General features: G+C 30.0%; 1 protein-coding gene across 1 annotated transcript; it reads right to left on the bottom strand.

Moving 5' to 3' along the window:
• Positions 1 to 7,594: 7,594 nt before the first annotated feature.
• Positions 7,595 to 8,182, bottom strand: LOC126266278 (uncharacterized). The gene has a single exon (XM_049969953.1). It carries the CDS (start codon positions 8,180 to 8,182, stop codon positions 7,595 to 7,597), a length of 588 nt encoding a protein of 195 aa, XP_049825910.1.
• Positions 8,183 to 19,044: the final 10,862 nt, after the last annotated feature.

Here is a 19,044-nt window from a genome sequence, read left to right as displayed (position 1 = left end):
ACTTCATTTTTTTAGTTGAGAATACATTACATAAAATGAGAAAATAATAACTTAATAATTTCTTCCATTCTCCACCCTATATGTTCTGCATCAATACTTTCTCTCTTTGTAATCCATTTTTCATTTAAGTAATAACTAGTATTTTTCCCACTGTTTTACCCTTTAACGTTCTACATCAATGCCTTTTTCTTTAGTAAAACATACACCGTTTAATATAACATGTCCCTTATCGCAATCTTTTTCTCATTATCTGGCAGAATAATCTACCTGGAAATTTCGTAAATGAAATCGAGAGTGACACACAGATGTCTTTTTTCAGAAACCGCAAAAGTTTTGGCACCGTACAGGAAATGCCCCGTAAACCAAAGGCGTGTGTGCCTTTGCAACTTAATCCCCGGACACATGTCTCAAGTCAACTTCTTCAAAGACATCAACCATATGCCACGAAGGGGTAATTGATTTATGCACACGTCGGTACACCCAATTTAACTTTAATAACTTCTACACATAATAAGTTACGCAACAACCAAAACTGACCTTGTTCTTTAATAATGTGCTGCATTGAAGTCAATTGAAGGGGCATTTATTTCACGTATTCAATCTACGTCTCAGTTGTAGATATATAAGAGGACAATTTAATTCAAAACTTATACAATTCAACACCCAAGTTACAAAAACCGTGTTCTTTTAAATATGTTCAAATGAGTGTCTCTTCAACTTTTCTTCTATTCGTTTCATTCTGAGTCAGTATTAATAATATTATTTACATATTTTTCCAAAAATGATTGTATTTATTATTCTTAATTTTACTATAAATACCTTTTATTTAATAATATTAAGTTAACGACTATAGATTATTAAAGAACAATAAAAAAAATCTGACAATTCTTTTAAGATTTATAAATTAAAAATATGCCAAATAATTGATATAATTTAAATGTCTTTAAAATAAACAATTAATAAAAATATGTAAAATGAATCATAAAAATGTCATAATAAATTACAAATTCATTAACAATTAAACACTAATAAATTCCGTGGATATCATAATATTTTTTTTGATAATAATTTGGAATTGGATATTGAATTTTGAGATAATACTTTATGAAATTAAAAATATGTTTGATTGGATATTTATTTTTGTTGTCTAATATGCAACTATCTAAATTATCTATTTATTGCTAATAAACAATTCATAATTAAATTTAATAAAATATACTAAAACTAAAACAAAAAAGTTATTCAATAATAAATTAGGTATCAGAAAAATAATGTATCTTTTTAGTTCATAATTTATTGAATACTTTTAATATTATATTTTAATATGTTTATATTAAACTGTTCATATTGTTTGAGAGTTTGCTCATTCTAAATTTACCATTTATTTTTTTCCGGCATCGTATAGAAATTTTTTGGTTTTAAAAATGGTGTATTAAAATGCTGTAATCCGTTTTGCTCTATATGTCACATTCGCAATGCGTTTATAAATGATGAAGTCTGTCGATTTTGATTTCATTGCCTTAAAAATGAAGCATTGTAGATGAACAACGTTAAAGTCTTTCTGAAACCTGTACCAACGAAATAACGAAACAATCAAATTTTGAAAATTTGAATGGAGCTTCAAGCAATGAATTTTATCAATTGATTTTGCCAAATCTTTCCTTGAACGGCCCGCCCTTTTAATTGCCATTGTAACAATCATGTAATAATCAACAAAAAATGATTTGATTATGATAAATCTCAGTCAGTCTGGACTATAAATTTAAAGCTGTTAAACTCGCTAGTTGAATCAGTCAGTGGCAATTACGTTCTGCTTCTTCATGAAAACGCAGTTGCATTAAAAACCCAAAAATTTTAAAAACAACTCAATATTTTTTTCTATTTATAAATTTAATAAAAACTATATATACAGACTCAATTTAAAAAATTTGATAAAGGGCTTAAAGGCTTAACCTTTTGAAACAAACAAGGAAAACGTTGAAAAAATGTAAAAAAGTAAGTATTGTTTTATAAACACTGGATGAATAACAAGAAGAAGAACAATGATGCCCGTGGAAGGTTCCTATTAAATTTCGGAAACAAAGTGCCGACTATTTTCGGGCGACTGACGACAATGCTTATCTGGCCGGCCGGCGCGTGCTTTATTTTTATAAAGAACAAAAGTAAGGTGTGCAAAACAAATATTGACATTCCTTCCCTTAACGATAACACATTGTCCTATGTCTCTGAGCATCCGGGAAGTTGTGGTCTCCATATTGATATGCATTTTCCTGGTATAACAAACCGTAGGTGTGTTCGTAAACATTACATTTTCGGTGTTTTGTTTTTTCGGTTTCTTTAAAGGAATGTTACTTAAAAAATTGTTAAATGTTAAATAATCGAGTTGTTATCTATTGTCACTACTATACACACACGCAGCCATATTTTTTAGTCAAAATCTTGGGAAAACCTCTCATTAAATTTATGTAAAGAGTAGAATGTCAATTTTCTTCAGACTAAAGGATTAATCTCTCCCACATAAACTAACGTATAATGTTCACACTCCACATTGACATCTAAGGCATTGACTTCCTGATGTAATCAGCAAACACGCATTCAAATCTCCCTTATTTACCTCAGTAGGTGTGCCAGAAACATATACAAAACCAACTTGCCGGATCGAAATTGTTCAGGGTAAGAACGGTGGGACGCCAAAGTCCACTCATTGTCGAAAGTTTTTCGTCTATGATTGATCGACCATACAAAATAGAAATCAAATATTCTCAAGGATTGTCTATGAATGCATGCAGCAACTGTGAAATCCTGCACCTGGAATAGAAAAACTAGCATATTCTCATCTAATTAAATCATGCATGGTGTTTTAAATAAACTTTATTTTTCAAGGCAGTCTTGCATATTATCTTGTTTTTGTTAGGATCATTGTAATTATTTATTTGTTGCATCTTTATCTGATGTAAATTTTTTTGTTTATTTTCCTCCTTTCATTCACGGAAGTTCATTTTTGCTGTTTCATATTTTATTATTTCTTATTTTACTTTATAATTGGATAACTCACTTTTATTTTAGGATATAAAAAATTTGAATAGTAAACTTTAATTTTTCAAAAAATATCAAAACTAAACTTTATTGTGAATATATGACAATTTTAAAGTAATGTAAAAATTTCTCCTTTAGGATCAAAATAGAAACCAAAAAATAATTAATCAAATAAGATTAAAATTTATTAACAAAAACCAAAATATTATATGTAACACATCGTTCAATAGGTCCCGAGACTAACAACGAAAACAACATTTTTTTTCAAAAATCATTTTTATTCATCAATATAATCTCTTTTTAGAGTAATACAATCGTTCCAAAGGCTTTCCAACATTTCTATACCATGTTTATAAAAGGATTTATCCTATGCTTCAAAATAGGATTCAGTTTCGGCAATAACCTCCTCATTCGAGCCAAATTTTTTTCCCTGGAGCATTTTTTTGAGATCAGCAAAGAGCCAGTAGTCGCTGGGGGCTAAATCTGGCGAATACGGGGTGGGAATGCAAATCAAAGCCCAACTCGTTCAATTTTTCCTTTGTTTTCATGGACTTGTGGCTTGCTGTTTTGTTCCACTGAAAGCAATCGCGGCACTCACTTGGAAAAAATTTTTTTCATGCTCAATTTTTTATGAAGGATTGTAAATACGCTTCCAGATGATATGTGTGTCATTTCTGCAAACTCACGGACCTTCACTTTGCGATTTTTCATTGTGATTTTCAACACTTCACTCACATTTTCCGGTGTAAAAGCTTCCAATGGCCTACCCAAACGTTCCGCATTGTTTGTGTCCGTACGACCACGTTTAAACTCAGCATACCACCGACAAATCGTTGGTTTGGATAGAGAGAAGTCCGGGTAATGTTTTTCAAGCCATTGCTGGGCTTCTACGGTGTTTTTACCCATTAAAAAATAATGGTTTATCAACACACGAAATTCGCTTTTCTCCATTTTTCAAACAAATTAAAAAATGACTTTAATCTAACCTCGATAACTCTGCTGTTTGTGGTCCGATCGACGTGAAATTTTTACACGTTTCATGTAAAGGGTTCATACTCTAGGGAAACGTGGTCAGTTTGGTACTACTAGGACCATTTCTGGGTTAGTCTCAGGACTTATTGAACGATGTTTTATGTATAATTTTTTTCTCTTTAAGAGTAGGTTTTTTTTTTAAGTAGACCGTTTTATGAAAAAAAAAATATGTTTTCTAATATTTTTAATTGAAAAACAATTGTAAGGGTAATTTAATAAAGAAATTATAAATTTTTGATATGAAATTTAAAAATGTTTTACACATATTAATAATTTATTTACTCAACATGTATTAGATATACTCTTCTAAAATAATAATGATATATATAATTACAGTTTTGGAAATATGAGCAACAATAGCACAAAACATATTATAATGAATATATAATACGTATATAATTACATATTATGTACTTTGTATTGTGCAATTTTTATGTAATGTTTGATTATGGTTAAGAAAAAATAATTGAATTGTTTTTTCGAACTTCAGTCTTAATTTCGTATAATTAACAATTATTTATAAAATTATACCACATTTATTAAATTATTTCCATCAACGTGTGCAAAAGTTTACTGGCCCCGAATAATTACGGCCATTAAAACCACTAATCGTTAATTCCGAACCATTCTACTTCACGAGAATTGAAACGAAAATGACCAATTATATGGATGCTAATTAAAATTAATGGCGCTCACTGGCCTCAGTTAGACGTTACAATTGGAAAAGTATGCAATTAATACGGATCGTACACCAATCTGACACCAAGCGAACATATGGTGAGCTATGATACCCAGGTAACGGGAAACAGAACGGAAACACTGTCTGTATTTACAACATTAACTTTGTTATAAACCACATGATCTCCACTTATTGTAAATATTTATTAATAGGTGATCTCATAAGAAAATGAGAAAAATTTTTAAATGGTAATTTCTATATGGAATACAAAATGTTTTATTTGAATTTCAGTGGTTTCAGTGGTCATGTTGCTACTTATCTTTACACAATCTTCATCATTGTCCAGGAACTAGAAAATCTATTATCTTAGATTTAACTTTTAATTGTATTAACAAAACGTGCAATTTAGAGCTATAATAATAAAAAATCGTACTGAGTCAATGAATGTATAATCTTTCATTTACATAAACATAATTATAATCACACATAATTATTAAAACCACTTACCACAGTCTGTGATTAAGTCTAAATCATTATAAATTTCCATATATTTTATTTTCTATTACAATATTTAAATTATGGGATATATTTTTGATTATAGTTAATAATGGTTGAAAATTAATTGTTGCAAGACAAAAAACATATATACCATATGCGTGCAAGTTTTCAATTCAGACACATTTAGCCTTTTGATCTGTTAACGCCTCTTCTTTGTAGATTTTTGTTGTCTGGGATTTCGCGACCAGTCTAGTCTCGTTTATTTTTTCATACAAAATTGGTCATCTGGACGTTAAATTTATACGTAGGAGGGTTGTTTACGTAGGATAGAAGGCACTACTGATGCACCTAATGAATGATCTCACCTTGTTCGGAAGGTGCATCGTTTCAGATGGAAAATATCGCATGAATTATTGTAGTAAATTGCCAACGTTCACTTCATAAATCTGCTTAAAAACATATTTATAAATTTGTGCCATATGGGTTAGTAATACGATGTTTTCTAAATTGGCGTAGGGAAACTGATATTTTGGGCACCATGGAACATACTGGGTTTTAGATAACAATAAAAGAACATTTGTTGGCAAACAGGTAAGTTTATACAACCTTAATAAAAATTTGCCAGTTGATTGAACTGAAGAGTATTGAACATCCCATTTACCAGATGGTTTAGTGTCGTCTTTCCAAAATATCGAATATCACTGCCCCATTAGTTTTGGTATAGATTAATTAATACAAGGTTTAACAAAAGTATGTATAAGAATCCGAAAAAATTTAATTAATACAAAATTTATTTAAATTAAGGTGTACAAACTTTGAAAAATGTGCCTGGGGATAACGAAGATGTAGAGGGACATAGAAAGTTCAAGGCTTAGAACTCTAACCACTAGTTTACAGAAATAAGAAGGCTTCGTATTTGACCATGGACTCTTTTCTTAGTTTGTGCTCCATCTCACATTGTAAAATTATTGTCAAAAATTGGAAAGGTGTATGGAACGACAACTTTCAGATAGAATTGAATAAAGATGAAATTCAGACCTTCCTTCATAAATTTGGGGCTCATTCAGTGCCAAATATAGATGGCGTGTAAGGAGGTACTTCAGAACGAAATTGTAATCTTCCATTTGAAGATTCAATTCATAATTAATTTAAAAAATAATACTTATCAATCAATCAACTTTATTACTTATTCATTAATTAATGAACTCTGACCACTGGATCAAAATGTTCCATTTACTATGTAACTTTTCAAAATTTAAACTTTGAACTTATGACATGTAATAAAAAATGTACTTTTTATTAGTTTGTGCTCCATCTCACATTGTAAAATTATTGTCAAAAATTGGAAAGGTGTATGGAACGACAACTTTGAAATATGGAATTGAATAAAGATGAAATTCAGCCCTTCCTTCATTTGGTGCTCCTTCAATTCCAAATATAGATGGCGTGTAAGGAGGTACTTCAGAACGAAATTGTAATTTTCCATCTGAAATCAATCAACTTTATTACTTATTCATTAATTAATGAACTCTGACCACTGGATCAAAATATTCCATTTACTATGTGACTTTTCAAAATTTAAACTTTCAAGGTTTTCCATTTTCAGAAATAAACTGTTTTAATTGTAGGTAACCTTTTGTAGAAGTAAGTTTTTCAAAAATCCTTTGTTAAATTTGGATAAAAACCAAGTTCATGTAGATTATCACAGTTAATTAAATCAAACGGTAAAAATCCATTTTAATTCATCATTACAGTCCGTTATGTGCAAATTTTAAATGCTCATTGTTTAGAACAGATCGAGACGTACGATAAACAATTATTTTAAGATCGGGGGTCACAGATTCCGGCTTTTTAGTAACGAGCATTCATCATTTAAAAACTAAAGAGCTGTTTGACAGATGTTCAAGGGGCGCAAACTGTACACACGTGAGCGGCATTCGATATCACGATCTGATAAGTGTCACTACGCGCTTTTTCGTGCATTGTATTTAACCAGGTACCCGCATCATCGGTTTTCCATACGAATCGAATAGCAACTCTTTTCGGTTCCCGATAGCATCGGGAGCACGTGTGTCATTACGCGTGTCGTGCGGTTTCTCAATTGAGAATTATTGTCGAAATTTCGATAATTGCCGTGTGGCACAAGTCATTATTACAATGACACGTAATTCTACCAATATTCGTCCATTTGGTCTTTTCTTGAGAATTATACATAAAGGATAAGGATAAGAAACTTCATAGATTATGTTACAGATATATTTATTTATAGTAGTACAATAATTGAACCATTGAAAATATAATTTATATGTTCATTGAATAAGTAAACGACTCCATAGCCTCCGATTCATCTCATTCTTCTTCATCAATATATTGTCCTTTAACCTCTGCAGTGGCTGCTAATGCCCTTCTCATCTCTCTTTCTAGCTTGATTATCTCGTACATACGGTCGCCGATTTCAGCAGCCTTTCTCAAGGGTGAATCATAGTTTACTTCAACGTGCACCCGGATGGCAGCAGGTTCGAGAAGACTTGTCCAAACTGCTCTAAGAACTGACTTGGATATGTTCGCACCCGCCAATGTCTTTAAACGTTCCAGAAACACGGAGGGTTTATCGTCTCCCATGGTTTCGTTTACGAAAAGCTGACGAGCTCTACTTTCTTGCAATGCAAAGATACAAGTGGTCACTCTATGCTTTAGTCTGGAGTATGACACGTTGGTCCATGGCAGGTGGATAAGGTCTTGTGCAAGTAACGCTGCATTGGGGCTTAGTGCACTGAAAGCTATTTGGAATCGCACCACTGGATTGTAGATTCTGGCTATGTTGAACTTCATATCGACTATGTCGAACCAGAATTGCGGTTCGTTTTCCATGAACCTTGGTAATTTGATGAAGGGGGATGTATGAGTGACCGCAGAAGTTTTCATGTTTTTCGACATTTTTCAAAGTCTGGCACTGTACTATAACGGATCACTGAAACACTATATTGATCTCGAAAAGATCAATATCTATGAGAAGAGGTTCGATATTAAGAGTGAAACTAATTGCAAGGATATAGCAGCAGGCTAAGAATGTGTGTACTCTGTGTGTTGCTGGGTCACCACCTCCTTTTAAACTCTCTAGGTAAGTCTTTTGAAGCTTTTTCAGGTCTTCGATTACATATAAATTAGTGATGAAATTATCCTATACCTATAATATAATAATATTATTATAGAAATTCAAATGGTACCGAATGTTTTAAGATTATTTCTAGATTTACGATTAATTTTAATTACGAAAATCCGACCAGTTGTATTGAAAATAAAATAATAATAAACTTATTCATTTTATAATTTTGTGTTATTAATATAGACAAAAGTTTCATATTTTTCAATTAATAATAAGATATTCTGTAGTGAATAACTGCAATGTGAAAAGAAACAATTATTTTCTAGACACGTAAGAGTTTCACAGAGAAAGAAAATAAAAAGAAGACACTTTTTCTGGAAAATATAGAATATGTTAGTCCTTAACTAAATGGCTAAGGATGGTCAATTAAAAAATATTTCTGAATTCCCTATTTGTGCTTTTAAAAAAATATGTCTATAGATATCCTAAATTTCAAAAATGTTAATAAATCTGACAGATATAAAAAATATTCATTACATTCGTAATAATGGAAAGTTCATTTAAAATGTGTGTTATACTTTTTAACATTTTCATACATTAATCTACAGTGTAGCCCATTTAAGATGGAAACACTCCTGTAAGTTTTTATTTATTGTAAAATAGGTGGACAATCAAAAATTAAGTATGCCACAAAAATTGTTTCTTATATCACTCATATCACTTATATCAGGTTCATCTCAAAAACTACTAACTAAAGGTACAAACAATTTAATTGTCTAAATTGGAAAAGAAATGGAGACTATTTTTAAAATTCTAAAATGCCAATAAAAGGAATCAATTTTTTCTTCTATTTAAGCTATTAATAAAACCATATCTAAGATATTTTTTATTCAAATTTTTAATTTTCATGAAATAAAGCGGTGGTAACGGCTTAAACATTGAAATACTTCCTTTCCTCTCTCTATCTTCTTTATTTAGAGATACTTTACCACTTTATAAAATAATAAAATCATATCATATTTTCTTATTTTTAAGGTGCATGATTTTTAAGTTACCATTTTATTTTAAAAGATAAAGTAAAAATATTTTTTGAAACATGACAAATAATCCGAAAATAAATCTTCTTTGCTTGATAATTTAGAAGTTTTTCCTAAATTAGTCAGACCTCTATAGGTCACTTTAGAAATTTGCAGGGCTAGTTTTAATAATTATAACATATTATACGTTGAGTAAAGAAAAATATAATCAGCATTTTTATGAAAAAATTGGTAGTCCACTTAAAGAGCATCATTCAAAATTAAATAAAAGTTTCAACAACCTTTAAATATAGTTTTATTTTAATTTTAAACTTGACTTTATTTGAGGAAGTAGATGGGTAAATGAGATCATAATATGATTAAAAATAATATGGCTAAGAATTACATTTAAATTCTGGGTATTTAAGAAATACTCCATTTTCATCAAATATTTAACATGCAATAATTATACCTTTTGGCTAAAGTATGATATAGCATTTTGGAATTTAAATATGCCATTAGTATAGGCATATACGAATAATAATACATTATTATATATTTCAATAAATTTTATTGTGGAAGAAAAGTGTAAAATGTAACAGTCGGAAATGGTTGTCCCGTTTATTGTCCAGTCTCAGCTCCTCCTCCAAGTTCAAAGTCTCCATATCGAAAGATGTGACTGAGGAAGGAATATGGGTTGAATTGACGCTTATGTAGACCCCTGAAAAAATGGAACATGGAGCTGCCCTGGATGAACAATCCACGAGACAGGAACGAATACGGATTATTTTTACTAACTCAAGGTTTTACGAAACAATTTTCAAAACATATTCTTCGCTTCCTAGTTGGCGAAACAGAATTGCTCCTCGAACGGCTTCGTCGCTCAGGGCTGTCGCTTTGATCTAGGCGAGACCTTATATCAGCAAGTTCCTTTTCGAGACTGTGTACTCGATTTTGTAGGGTCTTTTGTGACACCATCATTTCGTAAGCATGATTTGCGATTTCCGCCGCCTTCGACAGGGGTATCTCCCTGTTTATCTCAACATACAACCGGACCATTGGAGGGAGGAGGCCTTCCCAGATGGTCCTAACAAACGACTCAGCGACGTTAGCGCCGGCCAAATTTTGTAATCGTATGAGGAATACGGACGGTTTGTCATCTCCCATGGTTTCGGTTTCGAGACGCTGGCGGACTCCATCTTCTTGTAATGCGAAGAGGCGACTCGTCACTCTCTCTTTTAATTTTGAATAGGATTCCTCGTTCCAGGGCGAGCGAATAAGGTCCTTCGCTAACAAGGCTGTCTTGGGGCTTAGTGCACAAAAAGCTTGCTTGAATCGTTCAACTGGGTCGTTGATTCCAGCTATATTGAAATGCATTTCCACCACGTCGAACCAAAATTCTGCCTCGTTTTCCATGAAAGGCGGCAACGAGATGGTAGGGATTGCATGATTGAGTGCATTAGTCGTGGACGCAAGAGTTTCAATGTTTTTTGACATTTTTGGAAATTGCACTCTTGATGAAGTAGTGAACTGACTCACAATGTGTGTAAATTATGAGCTTCTTTTAAATTGTACAGGTATACTTCTCGAGACTTTTCTGGACCTAAGATGAAATTCATTTAATGTAACTATACCTAACATTATTATAGTAATTCAATAATTCCTAAATATTATTGTTAACCGAATATTAATATTGAAATCAAAATAACTAATATTTATTATTTAGAAAATCTTAAGAAAAGATCCTTATAGGTATAAATAATCTATAATGCCATTCTTCATTTCTGTATTCGTCTCAAATTCTGAATTATTTTTGAAATTTTATATAGAAGAAAGTCTTAGGTTTTAGAACATAAAAAAAATTATCATCAAAATTTGCATAACATATAAATAACAATTTTTGTAATAAGGCGACATAGGAGATAGAAATAGCTAGTAAATCTGCAGTGATTTATTGGTGCGTATGTGCAACTCGGAGTCTGCTGCCTGGAAGTATTTACGGCCATATGTGGGAACATTTCCGGTTGGGGCTGTGCGTCTGTAGATTTTTTCGCCGACCAGGTTGCACAACACACATGTCACTAAGCGTGCTTTCCAGGAAATTGAAACCGAAGGCTACTTGTCTTGAAACACTATACTTGGTCGCCAGCCTCTTCAGATTTGTACTTAAGTGCATTCTCCTCGTGTGGTTTCTGATATTACTAAAATAATTCACGTTTATCATTATTCCTCTATATAACATTAATTATTAGTATTTATATCACTGTCTATATTTTTAATTTATTATAAACCCGTAAATAAATTTATATAAAATTAAGAAGTTTCCTTTGACATAAAAAAAATAAATATTCGTTTTTTCGATTTTCGATATTCAAATAATGGATTGCATAAAACTGCAGAGATGCAAAATATTCACTAACATAATAGATAAGGTTTATTTGTATTGAATTTACAATGTTTACTTATAATGAAAACTGCAAATATTTATTATCAACCAGTCTTAAAATATATAGTAAAGTAGAACATAAAAGTAAATGCAAAATAACCGTTGCTTTAAATAAATAAATTGTTTTTCTATATAATAATTTTTGTATCACACGTATTTTATTTTAAATTTATTTTTAAATATTTTATTTATTTCGCTATATTGTTTAAACATATGATAATTATTATTATATATTATAATATTAAAAAATATAGAAAAATGAACTGATACCAAAGTGAACAGTAAAATTATTATTTTCAATATTATTTCATTGTAGTATTTGTGTATATTAAAATTAAAATTATTTGCTTGTTAAATGACGAGATATAGAAATTTTATATTAGATATACCATCAAGTACTAAAAATAAAATGTTGTACATACAAAATAATTTTGAATTAAAAGATAAAAGTTCATTCTAAAAACTTGAAATATTAATTCTTTAAGTTTTAAATTTTTCAATATTTTTTAAACAATCTTTAGTGACATTGACAAAAGCATATTTAATAAAATATAGTTAATTGTTATATTGTTAAACATTATTAATAAAAAGTATAGAAATGTTAATTTTACTTCTTGAGTTTTTATCAATTATTAAGAAATTATTAAAATATTTATTTAATTACTAAAAATTGTTGTTTTATAAAGTTTAAATATTTTAACATAAAATGGATTTTAATAATTTAATAATTAATAAGTATATTAATTAAATTTATATAATAACCAATATACGCTACTGTTCATTATATATTATTTAATAAATCATAAGTAAATTTAGTTGCTAACACTCGATGGTAACTTAATTTAAATTTTTGATCATATACATTAGACTGTTTAAAAAAAATCGACAATTTGTTTTTCTTATTTATATTGAAAATCTTGTTGGAAATGGTAAAAAAAATACTGTAAAAGTTACAGCTCTTAATATTAATATTAAGAGGTGCCTCATCGTAATTTTAATTTCTCGTTTAAATAACACAGGAACGGTGTTCTCTTGGATTTTGAAATTTTTAAACTTTCGTTAGAAATAATATTTCAAAATGATCAAAACAGATTTTTATAGAAAATTTAACGCTCTACAAAAATGTCTCTTACAGTTTTTTGATATATTCATTTTTTCAAAACATTAAACATTAAAATTGAATTGATTTTTCTCATTTTCTGACGCAACCATCAACTTTATGGGAAACTTTTATATGACTTTTTTTGTAGAGAATTCAATTTCCTATAATTTACCTCCAAAAAAGTTTCACGAAAAATGAAGAGTAATTATTGCTTATTGCTTATTGCTAGTTATAAGTGAATACAGAAAAAATTTGCCAAATTGTAGTAAAAGTTAGTGTAACGATATATAGTACTTTGATTATAATAGACAATCAATTTTTTTGTAAAAATCTATTTATTTAAATAAAATGCTTAATTTTAAGCAATAAAATAACATTTATTTAATAAAATTTTTAGTTTTCTGCAGATAACTTTTGATCTGTAAAAAATATCAAAGACTTTTTCAGAGATAAATTATAGGAAATTGAATTTTCTACAAAAAATGTCATATAAAATTATGGCATAAGGTTGATTTTTGCGTCAGAAAATGAAAAAAATGTTAAAATTTTAAATCAATCCAACTTTAATGTCATATAACTTTTGAAAAAATGAATATATCAAAAAACTGTAAGAGACATTTTTTGTAGAGCGTTAAATTTTCTATAAAAATCTGTTTTGATCATTTTGAAATATTATCTCTAACGAGAGTTTAAAATCCAAGAGAACACCGTTCCCGAGTTATTTAAACGGGAAATTAAAATTTACGATGCGGCACCTCTTAATATTAATATTAACAGCTGTAACTTTCACAGTATTTTTTTTACCATTTCCAACAAGATTTTCGATATAAATAAGTAAGTAATAGCAGTCTAATATATATTGTGCACGACAGTAAAAATCTCAGATAAAATATAATATGGAAACAAAATTTAAAAATTCTTAACTTTTTTGACATTTACTTATTGCTGAAAATTAATATTATCTCCTACTCAGTTTAAAAGCATTAAATTAAAACTAAACGCTTGATTTTCGGACCTCCCGTATATTAACGGATGGGCAGCGATTTGGCGCTAAAATCCATCGCGGGACGTCTGTACGAACAGCACCTGTTCCCCGACGCACCTTTGTGCTCCTTTCCTAATCTCAGACGTACCAGAGTCGCATTATTATACTTTTTCTGATCGGACGCAGGTCGGGCGCAACGAACTTCCGCAGCTGATGGAAATCACGTCTCTTCTTGGTCTCGATCAAGTGCGCACACACACCTTGCACCTGCATTTGTTCGCCGAACATAGGTCACTTTGTCTAGCACCGGTTTTATTGCGACGGTTTGGGCAAAATTGGTTTCCTTGAGGTTGTTCCTAATTTATTGCCATAGATAAACTTCTGTGTGCTTGTTTAGGTTCAGAATCAGCATGTTCTTCATGGTAATTATAGATTGATTAAAATCTCTCTAAAAATGCACGAAAGAAATTATTTTCAAAATCAAAAAACCATTGACTTTAAGAATAATTTGAATTTGTGCGTGTTTGAAACTGAAATAAGCAAAATATGTGAAAATCGCAGAAGTATGTAGTTTTCTCATTAAAACTTAAAACATACTGCAATTTTTCTATTTTGAAAATTTTTATTAATAAAAAGTATTTAAAAAAAGAATAAATAAAATATTTTTTTTTTAAAAATAAATGTCAAACTAAATAAAATTATACAATATATATTTTATTGCTGTTTTTAACATTTATATAATACCTATAATGCATTTTTTACAGCATTAGATGTCGGATAGCTATTCCTGAAAATGACTTAAGGATCTATGTATTTGTAGTGTGGCAACAACTATTTGATTTGAAATGAAATTGTAATATTAATTAATGTACGTACAATGTACAATTAGTCACGATTGTAGTCAACACTTTTATCAACTAAATAAAAATCCCGGGTTTTTGAAACTAAAGAAATGATCAACTTAAGATTCAACTTCCCATTCAAAATAAAAATGTTTATTACAAAAAAACAACTAAATAGTGCATGAAAATTATCATTTTGAAGTTTAATTTGAGTCACAAATGTGATATATTATACTGAATTATCAGAAACAGGACACCTTTTTCACTAAGGAAATTTTTGAGTAAGTTTTTTTATATGATCACTTTGTGAGCAATAAACAATTGCATTGTTCCTTTTATCCCTTGGTAAGTAAGTATTCAAGTAAAATTTCCTATACATGTCCACCATGAAGTTATCAAAATCTTTCACTTTAAACACTGTTTCATCAGGTTTACCAGCCTCAACCTATTGTCCAAAAACCAACAAGAATTGACGTAATCCGCCCATAAATTCATTCATTGTAATTTTTATTTAAAAAATTTTAAATTAACAATTTTTCAAATTTGAATTTTGTAATAATTTATATTTTTAGTCAAAGAATAATATTATATAAATAAATAATTGCAGAATATAATTTACAAAAATTACAACATTAAGGATTATTAGGTATTAATAAAGATATTTTTTTCAAAATATATAAAACTAAAAATAATATTATTACTAGTTATCTATTGAAGAAATTGTTAATTGTTGTTTTAAAATAAAATAAATTTATAAATATGAAATATAAATATTATGTTGACGATAATAAAAGAAATTTCACTCATAAGTTTGGAATGAACGTTCGTTATATTTTCTTAGACAAGAATTGACTTGTAAAGTGGTCAAGCAAAGTTACGGTATTATCCATTTTATTTAAATAAATGACGTAATGCAAAATAAAAACATAAGATAGAGAATATTAACGTACTTTGCAAAACTATTAATTCCAAAATTTACATATATTTTCAATAATAAATAATTATATTTAATATTATATTATGTTATGTACTATTGTTGTAGTCACGGATTGGAAATAACTAATATTAATCTTAATAATTTTATGTATTATTTAATATATCTCATTCATATATACACATTTACCTTAGTTGCCCTAGTTATTAAACATGGGGTATTATAATTAGGTAATTAAATGAGTATTTTCCACCAACTAAAAAATTAAGTATTGTTGCAGTCACGAATTGAAAATAACTAATATTATGTTAAATAATTTTATGTACCAATTTATTAGTTTCCATTCACAGATACGCATTTAATATGTTATCCCCAGTCATTAACCCCCGGTCTACATAAAAAATATCCAAACCATAAAACAACTCTAATAGCCGAATTTATGTGTTTTAGAAGGGATGCGTTTTGGCGCGAATTTCCCCATCCCACACCGCCTTAACCTGCAGATGGTGCATCTGATCAGACGTAGAAACTTAACACCCTCTCACGTTCACCTTAACGAAGGGAAACCCTGCATGTACCAATATCCGGCGTTCGGCAAACAAACATCCCGTCAAAAAAAAATCAACCGGAGGATGTGTGTCCGTCCCGACGTGTTTCATGAGAAAACCTAGAGATCTGGGACATTTTAAAGAAGTCATTTTTTTCAAGAATATTGTTATTAAATATAATATTTTTCTAATTTATTTTACGTAGGTGTTTGGAAAATTCATTTAAAATAATATTTACCGGAATCATCAATTAAAGCAATTGGGGATTGCTGTTTAAAGAGTTTGATTTGAATATTTTCTTTCATTATAAATTAAATTTGAAGTGTAGAGACATTTTAAACGTTAAAAGATTAACGCGTTCCGACTCGTTTGTGGTAAGAGTCACTGATCGCTTTAACCGTTTCAATTTTCTTATAAAAAACTTTTACCATTCTAAAAATATTAATGATGTATCTACCACAAAGGCGAATCACCAGTCGCTAATATAAATAAACTTACGTAATATAGTAAATAAAACAAGCCCGATAAAAGTTGAACTTTCTCTGACTGGCCATGGTGTCTACCGCAGTTCAGAATCCCAACGATGTGTCATCTAATTGGACTGTCCGTGCAGACATGTAACAACCTGAAGAGTCGCCACCGCGGTGGTACGATGAGTCACCAGAAGATTTAAGATGCCATACATGAAATATGTCTGTCTATACAAAATGCGGAGGAGCTGAGTCAGTGGGAATTTGGGGCCCTATCGATTTATTCCCTTAAAATAACACCGGTATCTAGATTCTTATGCAGTGGGACAATAATAAATCGTTTTAGTATGAAATTTTAGTATTGGGTGCAGGAAAAATTAGTTTACATAACATGTCTTTCATTTTATTCAACAGAATAATCACCATTTCATTATCAACGTTATATAGGCAAATTTCTGCCACGAGAAACAAAGTTATTGAAACTGGTAAAGAAAAAGATCTAACCTCGTTTTGGATGCCTCTGTCATAATTAAACCATTAATAATAAATAATAGTCATATCAAGAATTATTTGAATTATGTGGTGGAAGATGTAAAAACCATAATATTTTGAAACTTTCTTTCTTTCTCTAATTCGATATGTGGTCTTGGTTCGTCAAGAGTGCGATAATCTTTTCTAATGTCTCGAAAACTTCGACTTAAGATTAGAAGATTTTCCATTTGGTAAAACAACTTAATATAAAAAAAATTGTAACCTAGTTGATATAAATTAAAAAAGCTTTCAAATAATATATACAATTTAATAGAAGAAGGTCTAAATATAATATAAAAATGTATTTAAATGAATCATGAACCAAAGAAGTAAATTACTTTTTCCGGTACCTGATATTTGTTACTTTAAATTCAGATTGATACGTTCAACTCATTACTTAAAATATTAACTTCTTGAAATGACTCATATATTTTGTCAAAGAGGATGATGCAGTAGTTATTCAAAGGTGCTAGCTACTTACATAAATGTTTTACTATAAAAGAAATACTGTTATCTACCTTTTAAACTAATATTCATTAAAACTAAAATATTTTCTATATGGTAAGAATAGATTCAGCGCACAATGTTTAAGTATTAAAAATAACCTCGAACACCTTGTGGTGTTGTAAATCTGATACAGCTTTAAGGTAGGTAAATTTCAATTTGGAATAACGTTTTATGAAATATGACAGATGCGATTTGCTATAATGCCTACACCAAAAGGGTGAACACCTTTTTTTCGTATGGCGCCCGCATTTTGGCATACGTTTGGCCCGTGCGGCACTTCAGTTGAATACAAAATAGATGCGGATCAAAGGCAACAACCGAATACCTTTGAATTATCCATTGTTGTTATATTCATAAATAAAAAGAATGTTTCATCTGCACGGATCATCTGGATTTTGGGATAAACAGCAATTTTAATGTCGGTTAAGGGTGTGCAAGATGTATTGATGTTTACCTACAATTTCCATAAGCACCTTCTGTTATTTACATGCAGTCTGTTCTTTTCAGTGTGACTCGTGGATGACATGAACCTCTATGATCGATCCGTTTACTACTTATGTTATTAATGGAACACTTTTCTACAGTACGTTATTGTAAAATAATTCTTGTTAGTTATAGCAGACAAACTATGTTATAACCGGTACTGACCGGTGATGAAATTTTGGTTTCGCGCCTTTTGATTTGACCCTTTTCCGATAAATGGTACGGCAAGGCGGCAAAACTGATGCGGGTTGTGCACCTGCCAAATAAGGAGGACATTTCGGCAGCCTGTGCATGTGCCACTATCTCCAACGCATTCCCGTTCGAAGTGCAGATGTGCCTGCCAGACCGTTTTCCATCTACCTACGCGGCGAAGGCGCGAAAATCTTTTACCACGAGATAGACCCTAGAACATATTATATATCTATATTTTTTATAGAAATTCATAAATTATGTACCACTTTATAGAGGGAATACTTTTGCTAGGTAAGGTGCTTGCTTCACCAAATTAAATAAAAAACATTTATATTATAAACCTATTTTCTTGTATATCTTCTATTTAGCTGTATTATGCATAGATATCCTTCCTAGGATGAAGGAAGAACTGATAGCATACATGATCATATAAGAAATGTTAGTGTAAAGCAACAACCTTCGCTTGAAAACAATTAAGCCGGTGACAGACCTAAACACCGCTCTTCACAATTCTCATCATTGTTTAAAAAAAATTAAATCAAGGTTATGATGAATTGCTAGTCATAACTTCCTGTTTCTACACTTAACTTACCTTAAATAAAAAAAAAAACATTGAAATTATATTTTTATTAGAAAT

The sequence above is a fragment of the Aethina tumida genome, chromosome 7, assembly GCF_024364675.1.
Source record: "Aethina tumida isolate Nest 87 chromosome 7, icAetTumi1.1, whole genome shotgun sequence".
NCBI lineage: Eukaryota > Metazoa > Arthropoda > Insecta > Coleoptera > Nitidulidae > Aethina > Aethina tumida.
Note: the sequence above shows the minus strand (reverse complement) of the source record. Positions and strands in the feature narration are given on the sequence as shown.

Excerpts from the sequence above, each read along its gene's own strand:
- LOC126266278 (XM_049969953.1), bottom strand. The coding sequence starts at position 8,182 with ATGTCGAAAAACATGAAAACTTCTGCGGTCACTCATACATCCCCCTTC.